The sequence below is a fragment of the Homarus americanus genome, unplaced genomic scaffold, assembly GCF_018991925.1.
Source record: "Homarus americanus isolate GMGI-L3 unplaced genomic scaffold, GMGI_Hamer_2.0 scaffold14467, whole genome shotgun sequence".
Taxonomy (NCBI): Eukaryota; Metazoa; Arthropoda; class Malacostraca; order Decapoda; family Nephropidae; genus Homarus; species Homarus americanus.
The window spans coordinates 8,989,863-9,006,070 of NW_024733734.1; the positions used below are offsets into that span (position 1 = coordinate 8,989,863).

At 36.6% G+C, this 16,208-nt stretch overlaps 1 protein-coding gene across 3 annotated transcripts in view; it reads left to right on the top strand.

Moving 5' to 3' along the window:
* LOC121870009 (long-chain-fatty-acid--CoA ligase ACSBG2-like) overlaps window positions 1–9,601 on the top strand; it is a 32,159-nt gene extending 22,558 nt beyond the window's left edge. For all 3 annotated transcript variants that reach the window (XM_042371716.1, XM_042371714.1, XM_042371715.1), the window contains exons 10-14: window positions 771–919; window positions 3,717–3,845; window positions 3,981–4,174; window positions 4,636–4,833; window positions 6,257–9,601. In XM_042371716.1, coding sequence (XP_042227650.1) covers window positions 771–919; window positions 3,717–3,845; window positions 3,981–4,174; window positions 4,636–4,833; window positions 6,257–6,446 — 860 coding nt within the window. In that variant the 3' untranslated portion in view covers window positions 6,447–9,601. The remainder of the gene's footprint in view (window positions 1–770; window positions 920–3,716; window positions 3,846–3,980; window positions 4,175–4,635; window positions 4,834–6,256) is intronic.
* The last annotated feature ends 6,607 nt before the right edge of the window (window positions 9,602–16,208 follow it).

Below are 16,208 nucleotides of genomic sequence, written 5' to 3' on the forward strand. Positions count from 1 at the left end.
GAGGTGGCTGACAGTGTTAACGGGACATAGTGTCACACACAAAATATTGCTGGATTTCATGTGTATGAAATGGAAAAGTTAATCTCTATGAAACATTTCTTTTAGCACTCGCGTAAACACACGATAATGGCAGCCTAACAGAGGTGGCGTGTGATGTAGATTTGTCAATACAAAAAAATTCAGAAGAGCAAAGGTAGGAAGGCTCAGCTCCTGCTCTTTATTTTTATTTTCTTATTTATTTGAGATGTATGAAACAAGTTTTCTTCATGAGAATTTTTCCTAAAATTGATAAGTTGTTTGTAAACACTTGTAAGTAAATTACTGTATTAGAAAGAAATGTGGTGTGCTTTAGGGAGTGTTTGTAAATACTGTACTGTACTGTACCTTGAATGTCAAGAAACAATGAAAATATGAAAAGTGTTGACACACATTATCAACATTGTTTGCCCTGTTGCCTCACTGTGGTCACATCAATACAGTATGAGATGGCACTACATGGTCAAGGTGAGTGTGTCTGTAGTTTTGCATGCTTAGCTATTACCTATACTGTACTGGACTGTATTTGGAAATAAGTTTTTATTCATTTCTCAGGCATTATTGTTTTGCAATTTTTATCACTATAGCACTGCAGAGGCTAAGAAGTATTGTAGTACATAGATCCTTTACCACCTAAAAATAAAAATACAGTAATAGCGAACTTCATTGTCTTGCAGGCTCTGTAGGTCAAGCAATACATTTTCTTTATGATTAAAGCCATATCTTCTGTGTAGGAGCTGCCCCCATTTCCAAGGATGTTCTGGAGTACTTCATGAGCTTGGACATGCCCATTATGGAAGGTTATGGTATGTCTGAATCTCTGACCATTTGTTCCATGTCTCTCCTGCAACCTGGAATGTTCAGACTTGGAAGTGTTGGCAAGGTAACTCCTCAAGAACACAAAGGAAATTTGTCGTATGCAGTGCTGATGGTGACCTATTCTGTATGAATAGTTATATATATTACTGGGTGTATGAGTTATATATATTACTGGGTGTATGATGAGTTATATATATTACTGGGTGTATGATGAGTTATATATATTACTGGGTGTATGATGAGTTATATATATTACTGGGTGTATGATGAGTTATATATATTACTGGGTGTATGATGAGTTATATATATTACTGGGTGTATGATGAGTTATATATATTACTGGGTGTATGATGAGTTATATATATTACTGGGTGTATGATGAGTTATATATATTACTGGGTGTATGATGAGTTATATATATTACTGGGTGTATGATGAGTTATATATATTACTGGGTGTATGATGAGTTATATATATTACTGGGTGTATGATGAGTTATATATATTACTGGGTGTATGATGCGTCATACAAGGTGTCCACATTAAAATTAAACAATTTTGAAGCCTTATAAATTTTGATTGAATAAAGTTAACAGAGTAATATTCACACAGCTCATAGTCAATATGTTTGATTTTCATTTGGTGTGTGGGTACACATCATTCACGTGTGTTAGGTTAGACACTCGCCACGTGCACCATTCATAGCTTTATTTACTTTTATCCTCTTCGCCACTGATCTGCTCGTTAGCTGCTTGGGTGGTCGGTCACGTCTCTGTTATGTACTGGGCATGCACTGGTTCGTGAACGTATCTGTACCTGCTCCAGGGTTGGTCAAGTCGTGTCTTAAAAGAGCTCGCACTCAGTGCCATCACAACACTCTCTGGCAGATTGATTCAAGAGTTTACAATTCTCACTCCAAAAAAGTTTGCCTTCACAGTTTCTATACTTGTGGCTTCTTCAACCTTGAGCTGTGACCTCTAATGGGGCAGGCATCTGCCAGCTTCAGGTATGGACACTCAACTGAGTGGTGCCCCCTGAGATGTTTATAAACTTCAATTAGGTCACCCCTTGGAATTATTCACAACAGTACTTAATATCTCTCCACACATTTTTAATATCTCGGGAGTAACACAAGCCTCTGCCGCTGTGATGCCCTCTTTCAGCTGAACAATGTTCTGCACCTTTGTGGAGTTCACTTTGGACTTCACATTAAGCTCAGGCAATCTTGGTGGCCAGTGATCTGGCTCCCAGGCATCAAGGAAGGAGTGGACCAGCAGCCTCCATAACCCCCACAAGAACAGAGTACTGTACTGTGATAAATTCCTTGGAGTTATTGATCATGAACATCTAAGCTGTTGAAACCACATTGAAGTCTTTCACAGTAAAATCAGTGAACAATGTGACATCCTGTACTTCACTCACTACTAAAGCAATGAAATAAGTCTTCTGTAGTGTTATTTACCGACACTTGATTTATTGCCATATACTATGGGGCCTCCAGTACGACTAAAACAAAGCTTGTGGTTTCCACCCAAAAGTTAGTTCTGCAGGCAGTAAGAAACTTACCACCCAAATGACCACTTAGCTAAATTGAGGATATTTCTGGTAAAAAATAATATTTACTGCTGTACTGTATTTGTTTATAAAGCAATAAAACACCTGATTGAGAATGACTATTTTCAGTTCCAGACTAACCATTGTAAAACTAATGGAACCCAGACTTACTGAACCCCCCCTCCCCCCCATGTGCTCATCTTAAACTCAAACCTCCTTAAAATGTCATGTGTTGAGACAGATGGTACCAGAAAAATTTTTCTTGATACCAGAAAACAAAAGATATTTCCAGAAAAAATACAGGAACACATTCTCAATTCTGGTTATCAGAGATTTCTGGTATCCAGAATTCTGTTATTGAAGTAAACAGCTGTTCCACCCTGTGGGTTGGTGTTAGGATGGGCATCCAGCTGTAAAACTTTGTTTCAACATGCCACATGACAACCAGGTCACCAGAGCTGGGCCCATCCCCTGACCTTTGCTGCATTTTCTGGGCTGCCACCCTGGGTTTGCAGTTTCACCCATCAGCTGCCACCAGGTAATCATGGTTAACCCACGCAAGCATGGAAAATGGCCATAAAACAAAGACGATTATGTGTGTGTGTGTGTGAATGAGTATGTATGCATGTAAATTCTAAAACATGTTAAAGGTTCAATATGTATTCATTAACACCATGTAATAGGTAATTCGGATAGTAATCTATGTTACTTAACAAGTTTCTTGACATAAACGTCAGTATTTATCAGATACGGTACTGTACTGTACCTTCAAGAGAGCTCTGGCACTGATAAGGCTCAGCCATGTCAATATTGTTGTTGTTAGTCACTGACCCTGTCTTTATGGGGCAACATAAATAGTTTGAATTTGTTTCACGGAGTTGTTTATGTACAGGTGTTGGTAAACAAAATCTTTTTCTTTCACATTTACTCTGCAAATGTCATACAGTAAGGTACTCCCCGACTTACGACGGGGTTAGGGACCGACATCCAGGTCGTAAGTCGAAATGGTCGTAAGTCGGAAATGCTTAAATGACACAGAAAATAAAAAATGGGGGTCTCTTTTTCTTCTCACCACCATAAAACGCTCACTTTTAAGCTTGCCAGCCATTTTAAAGTGAATTACAGATGAAAATTTCGTCTGAGTACTGACCTTGAGACTCAAAAATACGTAATTTGACCAAATTTTGGTACGACCGAGGCAGGTCGTAAGTGCGGGTGGACATAAGTCGAGTAGGTCGTAAGTCGGGGAGTACCTGTATATGGTACTCTTCAGTATAACTAATGTTGTGATTTCTCTCCTATAAACAGAGACTTCCTCAAACTATTGTTCGTTTGAAGAGTTCTGCAGATTATAAACCAGGAGACGGAGAAATCCTTATAAAAGGAAGAAATGTATTTATGGGATATCTAAACAGTCCAGAAAAGACCGATGAAACTGTAAGTACTGCACTGTACTGTACTGTACTGTACTATACTTACTGTAATTGTATTAGTTGAAAGAAATACTTCCTAGTTTTTGTGATATATGCTGTACAGTATTTAAGTTGTTGTGGTTGAGTTTATGTTTTGTAGCTTGATGATGGCTGGCTGTCAACTGGAGATATTGGCTGTTTTGATGAAGATGGATTCCTGTACATCACAGGACGTATTAAAGAACTGGTAGTCACGGCTGGAGGGGAAAATATACCTCCACTACTGATTGAGAATCACATTAAAAAAGAACTGCCATTTATCAGTACTACCATAGTTATTGGGGATTGCAGAAAGTAAGTTGCCAGTTTTCCTTCTTAAAAGTTTAATGACCTTTGTCCTTTAGTGTTGCTAGATAAATATTTCTCATATACTGTACCTGTATCCAGTCAATGGATTTCATTCAGTCTGACACATAGGTAATATGTCTTATCTTTTATATTACTGGTTAAAGTGTACACATCTTTTTATTGGGTCCTTTTTCCACTGGGAGCTTTTTTGTAATCAAGAGCTTGTTGAGAATCAGTTACTCTGATGCTGGACTGATGCTAAACAAGGTTAAATTGAAGCATAAATACACTACCTCACTTGCAGTAAACTTACAGTACTGTATACAAAAAACATTTACCATCCTTACTTATTTATGCTGTATCGAGATTTATATATTGATGAAAACAAAAAGAAAGTTATGAATGTACATAACACAGTATTGACTTAAACATAAAGATCATTGTTTTAAGGCAAACCTTCCCCACAGATACCTGTCAGTTCTATTAACCCTGAAGGCTGAAGTTGATAAGAATACTGGTGAACCTCTTGAGACTTTAACTCCATCTTGCCAGACCATGATGAAGAGCCTTGGACTAAATGTGAAGACAGTAGTGGATGTTTTGGACGAACTTAAGAGGAACCCTCAGGGAGCTGTTGCTACAGCCATACAGAATGGAATAGAAAGGTAAGCTCCATGTTAGTCTCTGGGAAACTTTACATACAGCTGCATACATTGTAGTGGAATAAAGATGTAAGCTATAAGCCATCATCACGTGACTCTTGTTGCAGCCAGATACTGTATGATGGAATTGAGATAAAAACCCAAGCATATAAACCAGTGTTAGTGAAGGCTGTTGATATAATTGTACAGTATATGATATGTTATCAGAGGTTCACAGTGTCACTATCATCAACATTTTACAGTCATTTTTCATACTAGTGTGGGTTAGTCATGATTACCTGGTGGCAGTTGTTTGTTGGGTAAAACTTTGATGATGAAAGCTGATTGCTCTTAAACATTTATGATCCCCCCCCCCACATGTTCAGTCATACCAGGAATGTAATCCCTGTCCCATTTGTAAGAATATTTAAGAACTTAAATCCCATAAATATCGAGGGTCTACTGTACAGACAGTCCTCAATTTATGAAAATGTTCTTTTCTTGAAAACCTTTGGTAAATCGGATTCCATTTTCCCATGGACTTTCATCATAAAAGCTGAAATATGTTCCTATGAAAAAATACCCCAATTGTTGTAAAAAGCTACAAAACATGTTTTTAATGGCATGCAGTACAGTAAGATTGCAATTTTAAACTTAAGAGAAATTGCAGTGCTTGAAACTTACAGAGAAACTGGACCATAAGTTGTGATACTGTGAGGCCCAGCCAAGATACTGTACTATATATGGTTTTAATTTCTTAGTGCCACACCAACAGGAAGTCCACCCACTGCACTGTTCATATACACATTTTGAGTTCTTTTGCTTTCACTGGATTTGATTTTTGATGTTTCATCTGAAAAAGAAATTCTTAACTTAGTCATTTAACATGTTATTCTTTCCACTGACATCAGATCAAACTGAGATACTAAACACATCAGCATTCACACATTCACAATATATTGAGTTAGCATCAAGCCACTGCTTCACACAATGATCCTCTGAACCATGGTTAACTATACAGTACACTAGATGTACAGTATTTTACCTTTACTTAGATAACCACTCTTACAGCACATTACTGTACTGTACAGGTATGTTGTTTTATTTGTCTTTATAAACTGACCAGGTCTGCTAAGGAGCCATGAGATGCCTGTGTCAGCACCTAAAAAAAAAAAAAAAATTGAAACCCCGAGGCCTTTTTTTATTATTATTTATTTTTGTAACTTCAGATTTTCATTAACCAGACCTTTATAAATTAGGGACTGACTGTACATGTCAGAGAATAGATTGCTTCCAAGCAAGAGACATCTGTGCTCCTTAAAATTAGTATACAAACAGTAAAGCTCTGAACAGTCAGTTTGTACAGTACTGTATACCGTAATGTTCCTCACTCGTATCATCTTTCCATAATGAATTTACTTTAGCCTAAAGATCTTTTTCCCTAAAGGTACAATGAGAACCATGCAGCATCACATGCACAGAAGGTTCAGCGTTGGACGGTGTTGCCTTTGGACTTCTCCTTGGTAACGGGGGAATACAACAACACTCTCAAGTTAAAAAGAAGTTTTGTGATGGATAAGTATAAGGATATAATTGATTCCATGTACCCAGACCCAATGAAATTAGGTAAACTTTAAGGCAGCACTTTGGCAGTAAAGTATATCTGTGGTACCCAAGTATTTCAGATATTGGTAGTAATTATCAATGTACTTCAGGGCTTATACTAGCTGTTTCAGGTGTGTACTGGTAAGGACTGACAACCTATTTCAGGTACTGGTAATACAGTAAACTATCTGTCAATTATAAGTGTGGGACCAAGAGGTGTATGTAAAGTGGATAATTACACCAATAAATACTATCATGAATATGTGTCCAAGGAAAGCAGATTACAGTTCTTGTGTCAGTTTAGTTATATTATAGTACTGTACCTGTACACTAACTTACTTCATTATTATCTAACACTTTCATTGTTATGACTCAGTTTTTAATGTTATCATTCTCCCACAATCACCAGATAACTTACTCCTCAAACTCACCTTAAGACAAGTAGACTCATCACCACACAGTCACTCAGCCTGTTGCCTAATTCTCCAATTTCTCCTCAATTATTCTCATGTAAGTTCTGAAAATTTAATAAAGAAATTAATCTATAATGTATTATGAAATTTAATATTTATGTAGAATGCTCAAATTTTTCATAAAATAGATTATTTTGTAAAGTAGATTTTAGGTTGACAGATATTTGAGTAACTTAACTGTAGTAAGTGATGTACGGTACAGTAGTTTCTGGCAGTCGGCAGTAGACACTGGCAAATCGATGGGTATTCAATTAGCAATTCACCAATCTGCACCGCAATGAATTGTGGTACAAAATATAGAACAGTACAGTATGCCTGTACTGTACTACTCAAATCTGTGCTTTTTGTGATATGATGCACTGAAAATTTCATAAAATTACCCTGTAAAAAATTCTTCTGGGAAAATTATAACATTAATAGGTATTCTAAGTTTGCATTTAATGTTTCTTAATGTTGTTAAAATGAACAAACTGAGAGTCAGCTATACAATTGACTCTCCTGTGTAAACAAAAAACATAATCTTGGTGACTAAAACTTCATGGGCTAAAGGTTATGTCAGACAGTGGCTGGCAATCGGCTACCTACATATCTCATACTGTAATTTACTCTTAAGTGCTGTTAACTTATGCTAATACTGTACTTACTGTTCAAGTTTCTAGCTTCCATTGTATAAATAATGCACCTGTCAACCACCATATTTCTCACACTTCTGGTTTGGTTTCATGGTTACCACCTATACCAGGAACCATCTAACCAATCAGTCTCCACCATTAAGTTGTCACTTGGTGTTTTCTAAAAATAGTATACTGTAATAGTTTTAGAATTTACTCACTATTGCAATGCTGAAGACATGTGTTACTATAAAAATATATTAATTATTTGGTTATAGAGAAATTTAAAATTTTACTTACCAGTAGAGGCGGGCAGATGAGCTGCTGGGGTCAATGTTGGAGGGACTGACAGTGGTATTTGCTGGGGGTGAGGCTGGTACAATGATGACAGCTGAGGGAGAGGCTGGTGGTGAGTAGCTGAGAGAGAAGTTGGTGGTGAGTAGCTGAGGGAGAGGCTGGTAGTGAGTAGCTGAGGGTGAGGGAGAGGCTGGTGGTGAGTAGCTGAGGGAGAGGCTGGTATGGTGATGACAGCTGAGGGAGAGGCTGGAGAGGTGTTGGAGAAGCTGGGTTATCTGTGTCTGAGTCACCACTGTCACCAGGTAATGAAGGCAGGCTGATGCCAAGGGGAGGATGGGTTTTCCTCTGAACTAAAGGGCTGACAGGGATAAAGGGTGGTGCTAGAGGAAGCTGGAGTAGAGCCATGAGTGGGAGATAAGAGTCTTTTGTTGGCAGCTTCAGTTTCTTTTGCTTGTAGGTGACTTTACTTGGTTTGGGTGTGAATCCACAGTTAGTCAAGATTCATTGTCTAGAACAAAAATCTCTGCCAGATTCTTCCTGTTCAGTTCTTGTGGCTCCTCAGTGGGACTTGTTGGTTCTTCTTGCATCTCTTCTGGGCTTGATGCCTCACCAGATATAAGCCGGCAATTATCTCTCGTTGAATCTAATTTCAGGGAGTTTCTGGACAATATTATGTTTTAAAAGAAATCATTAAATTTTTTACCACTAGAAAAGACTTGAGCTACTCTCCACCAAGTCACAAGGCAGAATATTACGGGTCTTAAACCAAGGGAGGAAAGTTTTGAGCCAAGTCAGTTCTCAAGTCCACAAAAATAATGACTCATTGCCACTCACATCAGGCTTTAGATTCTTCATTGTTTCTCCATCTTATCATTTAATACTGAAGGCGTACTGCCAGATGAAATACCACCAGACAAAATCATGCACTTTTCCAATGATTCCTGAGAAAAAAAGACTTAATTCATAGAGGATCAACATATTGATTACAGTACCAGCATCATCCAGATAAGACTAAATTATTTTCCATTACAGTATTTTCAGAATTTGCAGGTTTCTTATTCAGGCATATACAGTACTGTATAGTGTATATATATACAGTATAGGAAATAAGACAGGAAACAGTAGAACTAGTATTGAATAAAGATAATAGAAAATACAAACCTTGGAAATGTAATTATTTTTAGTTCGCGTAAAAAGTAAGTGGAAAACTATGTCTTTCATATATTTATTTTATTTCATATTCTTTTGGAAAAAGTAGATATGTCTTACACTTAAAGACACAATTAATGTAATAAATCTATTAATCTTGAGACAACATTAGTACTGTACCTATTAATAATCAGCTAAACTAAATTAGATTGTCTGACTCAGGACAAAGTAAAGTACCCAGTGCAGTACAGTGCAGGACAGTACAATACAGTACAGTACAGTGCAGGATAGTACAATACAATGCAGTACAGTACTGTGCAGTATAGTACTGTGCAGTATGGTACAGTACAGTACTGTGCAGTATAGTACAATACAGTACAGTACAGTATAATACAGTTCAGTACAATACAGTGCTGTAGAGTAGAGTACAGTACAGTACTGTACAGTACAGTAAAGTGTTACATGAGGTTTTTACAGCGGTATATAATTTATAGTGAACTGGTCACGATATACAAGTTTTCTTTGACAAAGGCATCCATATAACACTAACCCAGACTTAATCTATCAACAATCTGAATATGAATCATATTTAGTGGTCAGGTGTATAACCACAATTGTTTGTATATTGTGTATTTTATTAAAAGTATTTTAAGATTATTTTAAGTTTTACAATATTAAACCCATTTCTATACAATGTAATCCGAGATTCAGTACTGTAGTCCAAGTACTTTCAGGGTAATTATCAGAAAATTACATAATTATTATATATATTATTTAAATCCTTTGAGACTAGTTACCTATAAGGGTAGTCATCCATAAAAGGCACTTACATAACTTAAAAGATTACAGAATGCATAATGAACAATCTCTTTACCAGCAGTGCCTCAATCCTCCCTAGAAGTCTTCAAGTCGTCCTTCATCTACATATTTATTTTGGTCTCTGTTCTTTTGACGCAACAAAACAGTTTTCCATTTAGTAAACATTGGGTATTATGATCCGGACCCAAATTACACCCTTAGAGATGCATCTGCCTGCCTAAGAGGCTAGTGGGAGGAACTTAGGTGGTTGATAGGGCCGGTCCACTGTTCCAGCATTTCTGCTTTTGTGAGATACAGCTGACCAGGAGAAGTCAGGCCAGCACAGGAGCACTTAGGGATGCAATCTGTGTCAAAAGACCATGAGAGGGTAAACACTGCACCAAGAATGACCAAATAGGAAACATCATATCTCCAGTTACAGGAACAATTTTAACATACAAAATTCTAAAGACTTACCAGTATGCTCATGTGGGTAACTGGCTGCAAGTTATAATCGGCCCAGTACTAATATAACCGAACCGAACCGATAGTCCTCAGGTCCACTAGAATTGGGGTCGAACAGGACTGGGGCCTAGGCTACTAGGCCCCAGTCCTGGTTAAGTCAAGCTACGGTCACACTCGAGCTTTCCGTGCAATAAATCCACAGTAGCATTTTATCCATAGGCAATAAGTCAACGGTACGATCCCAATACTAGTCACACTTGCGAAAGGAACCATTGGCCAGGCGTCCAGTTTATGTGGCTAGTTTGAGCTCAGATGAAGAGCAGGATGGCTTCACTGTTTGTTTCTATGATAGCATTAATCACTTTAGTGAGATGTGTGGTCCTGTTAAAGAAGCCCAAGACGAAAAATAAACGACTGTAGTGTCAAAGCGATGTTTGTTTACAAAAGAGAAAAAAGTACTCTAAGAGTCGAGTGAAATTCCTGTTGTGATGTATTCTTCTTACGATTATTTTATATTTACTATGACATTTTTGCTCGTGTTTTGTTACTGATATACACTTTTTATATTTTTTTGTACATTTTAACATTAGTAAGAAAAAATAAGAACAGTGTAAATTTTATAATACAATGGACTCTCTATATCAAATTTCAATTCACTGTACCGAGGATTTTCGGACGCACTGTATCGTCCGACTTTCGACAAAAAATTTATCGCTTTAGAGACAACTTGACTAGTTCGTTTAAAATTCAATGCAAAGGTGGATTTATTTTGGGTAGAAAGTCGAGTGTGACCGCAGCTTTAGGTTATTATTTGAATCTATTAAGACTGAAGCCCATGAATCCTTGGAGACCTTACTGATACTGCTACTGTACATACAAAGAACAGTACTGCACAGTACTCTGGGGGTAACACCCAGTAAGTTAAAGTTAAATTTTCTTTTATAAGTTCCATCCTCAACATCACTCCTCTCTTATTTCAAGGACAGGTAATCAAATTAATACTGAGGAAGACATTAATCATTAATTCCATTTGTTTTTGTTTGTTTTTATAATACAAATAGGTACAAAACAGGACTACATTTAATCACTACTGTATATTGTTTAAAAATATGATTTGCTAATTTACTTTTTGCTGAACCACTAAAAGTGACTAATGAGCAAATACATGCTCAAAATAAGCTATAAAGGCATTCAATATTAAGTAAATACTGAGTATATGTGTATACTAACATTACATAAATATTATCTATGCTCTACCAGGAACAATTAGCAAAGAAAACTTTAATGTGATTTTTTATGTTATACAAAATTTCTGCATGAACTGGTATATTATTCATTAACAAACACTTAATTCCTCAATAAATGTAAAGTGTAAAGTGAGTGAAATACCAATACAGTACTATTTTAGTTCTGTAAACCTATGAATCACATTATTCAGATCTGCTTCATTGGTTTACTTGCCACTAATTCAGATCTCTAATGGTGTGTATCACATATATTAACTAACCTTTTAAAACATACTGAGAATCATTCAACTCCAACTTAATTACACAGCACAGTACTGTACACGGTCTAGAACGTAAACATACCATACATTTATGTTGAGAAGACCTACTGTTAACAATGGGTAGAGTAGAATGACAAATATAAGAGACTCTTAGGCATGATCACTGCAACATACTACAACATAATCATTCTCCTCAAGAACACTCTCTCTACACCTGAGAAGGCCATCAACTGAATGCTTTATAAAATTTGATTAGTAATGGATGTAGGACATTTAGTTATGGACCTACAGTACAAATACTATTTTAATGAATATTACCAAGTTTTAAATTTCCTGTACAATTCCTGTGCTCATAAAATGCAAACGAAATAAATGTAAAGGAAATGATTGATGAGGTAATTTTGGAATGTAATTTCGAATTATTCCCACCTTGCAGCTTCTAGATGTCCATGCACAATAATTATATTATCAAATACTTGACTGATAATTAAAATTGAGATTGTCACAATATCTACTCTCAAAGAAATACAGTACACAATGAATATCATTATAGCATGTATATACTGTACTGCACTGTTCTATACTGTATAATGTATATAAAATTCTTCCACTCCCTAAGGAATATGCAGTTTAGTTTTACATAATGTGCTGTAAATAATAATAATAAAAATATATATTATCCAGTAAGCATTATACTAGAAGCACTCTTTAGCCCACTATTACAATAAAATAGTGCAGCAGCCATATTGGTCACCGGTTTAATCCTGGGGCACTTCCAGTCCACCCAGCTATAAATAGATACCTAATGTTTTACAGAAGTTGGGAAAGTGAAGGAGTGTAATGCCAACTATGATGCCTTCTGAACTGAAGGTTTGGTATAAAGTGAGCTGCATCCCTAATGGGTAGTCATGCCTGGGGGACCCACTTTCACCGTTGACAATGTAACAAAATTAACTTACCATTTCCCATCACACTTTATCCAAGCTAGTTTCTATGCCACATAAACTAGATAATAGATACCCCTGTACTTCTATTTTCCAGACTTAATAAATAAAAGCTTGCATGAAGATACACCTATAACATCCAGATAAACAATGGCTTGCTAATTACTACCAAAGATGAACCGTACTGTACTAGTCAACGTCATAATAAATATAAACTTAAGATTACAGTTGTGTATATGGCTTTTGGTCCCATTTGTTCTGTAAGTGCTGTATAGACTTCATACTACTCTACTACAAACATTTAAAAAGAATTTCATGTGAATACAAACACACGGACCCATACAGTAAACCCTGGTCATGTGTTCCTGCATAACACTACAGATATCAAATCCATAAAAGTAAATATTAATAACTTATTAGAACAAAAGAAAAATAGACTGAGCAGTGGTGAGCCTATAATATGCAACTGATTTTAGGTGCCACCACTGTTAGCTAACCCACGAAAGCAGAAAAAATGGTTGTAAAATAATAATGATGATGATGATGATGACCACTACACATACTCAGCACTGTGGATACCATACCTAACTGGAATGCACTACCTGCTTCTGCCTTCTGTTTGTAGGTACTGTACAGAAAAACCTGCCTGGAGCATGAGTTTCTACACTATGATCAGCTAGCAGGAGCTACTTCACAGGGAACATTGTTTAGCAGTGGATGGCCTTCAAGCACTGAGCAATATCAAGATCACTAGAGGTCAATTTCATATGATGCTTGGGATAAAATAAGAATACAAATATTTCATCTGATAGATTTGTAGGAAATCTCATATGGATTAAAAAAAATCAATTAAAGCCAAGAAATCAGTACACAACTGTCTCTGAGCTTCTAAGCAGAATTAATTGTGTATTTTTGCTGTGGTTGGCTGATACACAGATTATTCCATGAGCTGTGATGCATATGTGTCCACACTAACAATACTACCAGTATCTAAAACAGAAAACAAGTAGATTCCTGGCACCCAAAAACAAAAACAAAAGAGAGAGAAAATATAATAGATGCTAGAATATTAAATATATGGTTAAATACTGAAGTTAAATACATGGTGAAAGTGACCTATGTGAAACCTACGATTTACCCTCTAGTAACGAGAGGGTAAATCGTTGACAAACCTTGTCTCAGGGGGGATATCTGGCATCTACTTCTGAGTCATTAAAATCCCAATCTTCCTCACCTAATGATCCTCAAGTACTTACATGACAGATACTGCTAATTGCCCAAGGAATTTTGTCTACAACTGTACATACAGAGTAAATGGTTATGATAAATGAATTTTCCTCTAATGTAACCACTTCCTGTTCCTTCACACTATTGGCAAAAATAACAAGTGATGTTTTCAGTACAGTACTTGCTGCATTGTGCAATATTCAACAGCCCTGTTGTTTGATGCTGTCTACAAGCCCACACTGTTTATGTATATGTTGACCCAAACTAAAAACTTTTTATGATTTTCACTGAATAAGCATTTATCTCCCACTGTTTCTGCTACTACCTCTCCAACATACAAACACAATACAGTACTATTACACATCCAAACTTTTTCACACACTCATACATAAACTTAGGTACAGCCTCACCCAAGAGTTTGTTAACTCTCCCAGCCAGCTACTGCTACACTGCCTGCTTCAAATGTATGAACTCGAGTCTGTTACTTCGAACCTTTAGATTCATTCATATCAGTTTCATGTTCTGGTTGGCACCGAGACAGTTTCAAACATCTGAAGCAGGAAGTGCAGCAATAGCTGGCTGGGAGAGTTAACAAACTTTTGGGTGAGATTGTACTATTACAATTTTTCACACTTGTTACACACCCACACTTTCTACATAACATACTTACTGTGTTTTATTATAAAATACAATACTACAGTATATGTAATGTACATAGATGCTATAAAAGAAATACAGGTACTGTACACTACTGTTTTAGTAATTTGACCCTTTTATAGTAAGAATACTGAACAGCAGCAGATGATACCATTGACGCTATTAGAATGACACATTACAGGTAATTACACTGTTGTGATTTTAATCTATTTTCCAGTTCCTTAACATACATGTATATAGTACTTTATATATTTTTAAACAGTGCTATATTGTCATAATTTCAATATGAACTTTCTAATCACTATGTTATAAATATACCTGTAAGTTTACTGTAAGATATTTTACATGCCACAAATTATTTCATTTTAATAGTCTGAAAAACTTTCACAACTGTATTAACAAATCATAACGAAATACTATACACTCAGAATTAAGTATTGTAGATTGTAAGATTGTATACAAGAGCCTGAATACTTACAAAAACTAATATACTGAGCCAGGCCGTACTTTACTGAAGGACACTTTTAACAATCAATTATGTAAGTCATGTTGTGCTCTCATATGGAATACTGAACTGTTGTCGTCTGTGGACTAAATGTGGTCTTGGTGGGTACTTCACCTCCTTGATTCAGTGCAGAAGAAAAAATCATGAAAACAATCAACAATAATGAACCTTCCAGAATGTTTCTAGCACTGCACATTTACAGGGGTATCTCAGTGACACCACTGACCATTATCAAACACTTTATGAGGATATCTTGGAGGGGCCATGACTTTTCTGTTGAAATTCCATTCTACAGATTTTTTGGCTACCTAAACTCAACTGATACCCCAGATCACACTGCTGGTTTAATGATAAGAAATGGGTGCACAGACCTCAGATCACAGTCATCATTATCATTATAGGAGTTACAGTTATAGTGATCTACCTTCACTTAAGGCACTAAATAATCATTTATAATAAAAACAAATGTGATGAAGACACTGGAGACATCAGGGAAACAACTGAACAATGACAGGAAGACCTCACAAGAAGTGATGACAAGGGACAGAATGAAGCAATTACCACAGTTCAGGAGGAACAGTATCCATAAAGGGGATTGTTGAGTTACTGCAACAGTTAGTCATGTACCTGTGCACACCAATAAAATTTGGACTAGGTGGCAGGAGATGTCTATGTTTGGGGCTAACTAGAACTATTCTAAGAATGTAAGACAAAGGCAATTCTTGTTATTGGTTGAACATTTGTAATTTCAAGGTTTGAGGAACAGTCTAGTAATGTGTCAAATCACTTCCTTGTATAATTCTACAAACAAAATTCTGGACATTTGCTGTTATAGTATTTCACTGTTCTAGGGTGAGCCTTGGGTGCCATACAGGGGCTTGTGGCAAGCTGTGGTGTAATGATCAGCAAGCTCGCCTCGCAAGCAAGAAGGCCTGGGTTCAATCCCAGGGCAGGGTGAAACTATGGGCAAGTTTTTTTTATGCCATTTGCCTCTGTCTACCCAGCAGAAATTGGGTACCTAGATGTTAATCGATTTGCGGATCGTGTTCCGGGTTAATGGTTAGCCAGCGCAGTTGACGAGTTGTCCGGTCTGCTTGGACTATTCCTTGACACTGGGTCATGCAGCTCGTTAATTCAGGGTCTGGGTGTCATGTTGGCGAC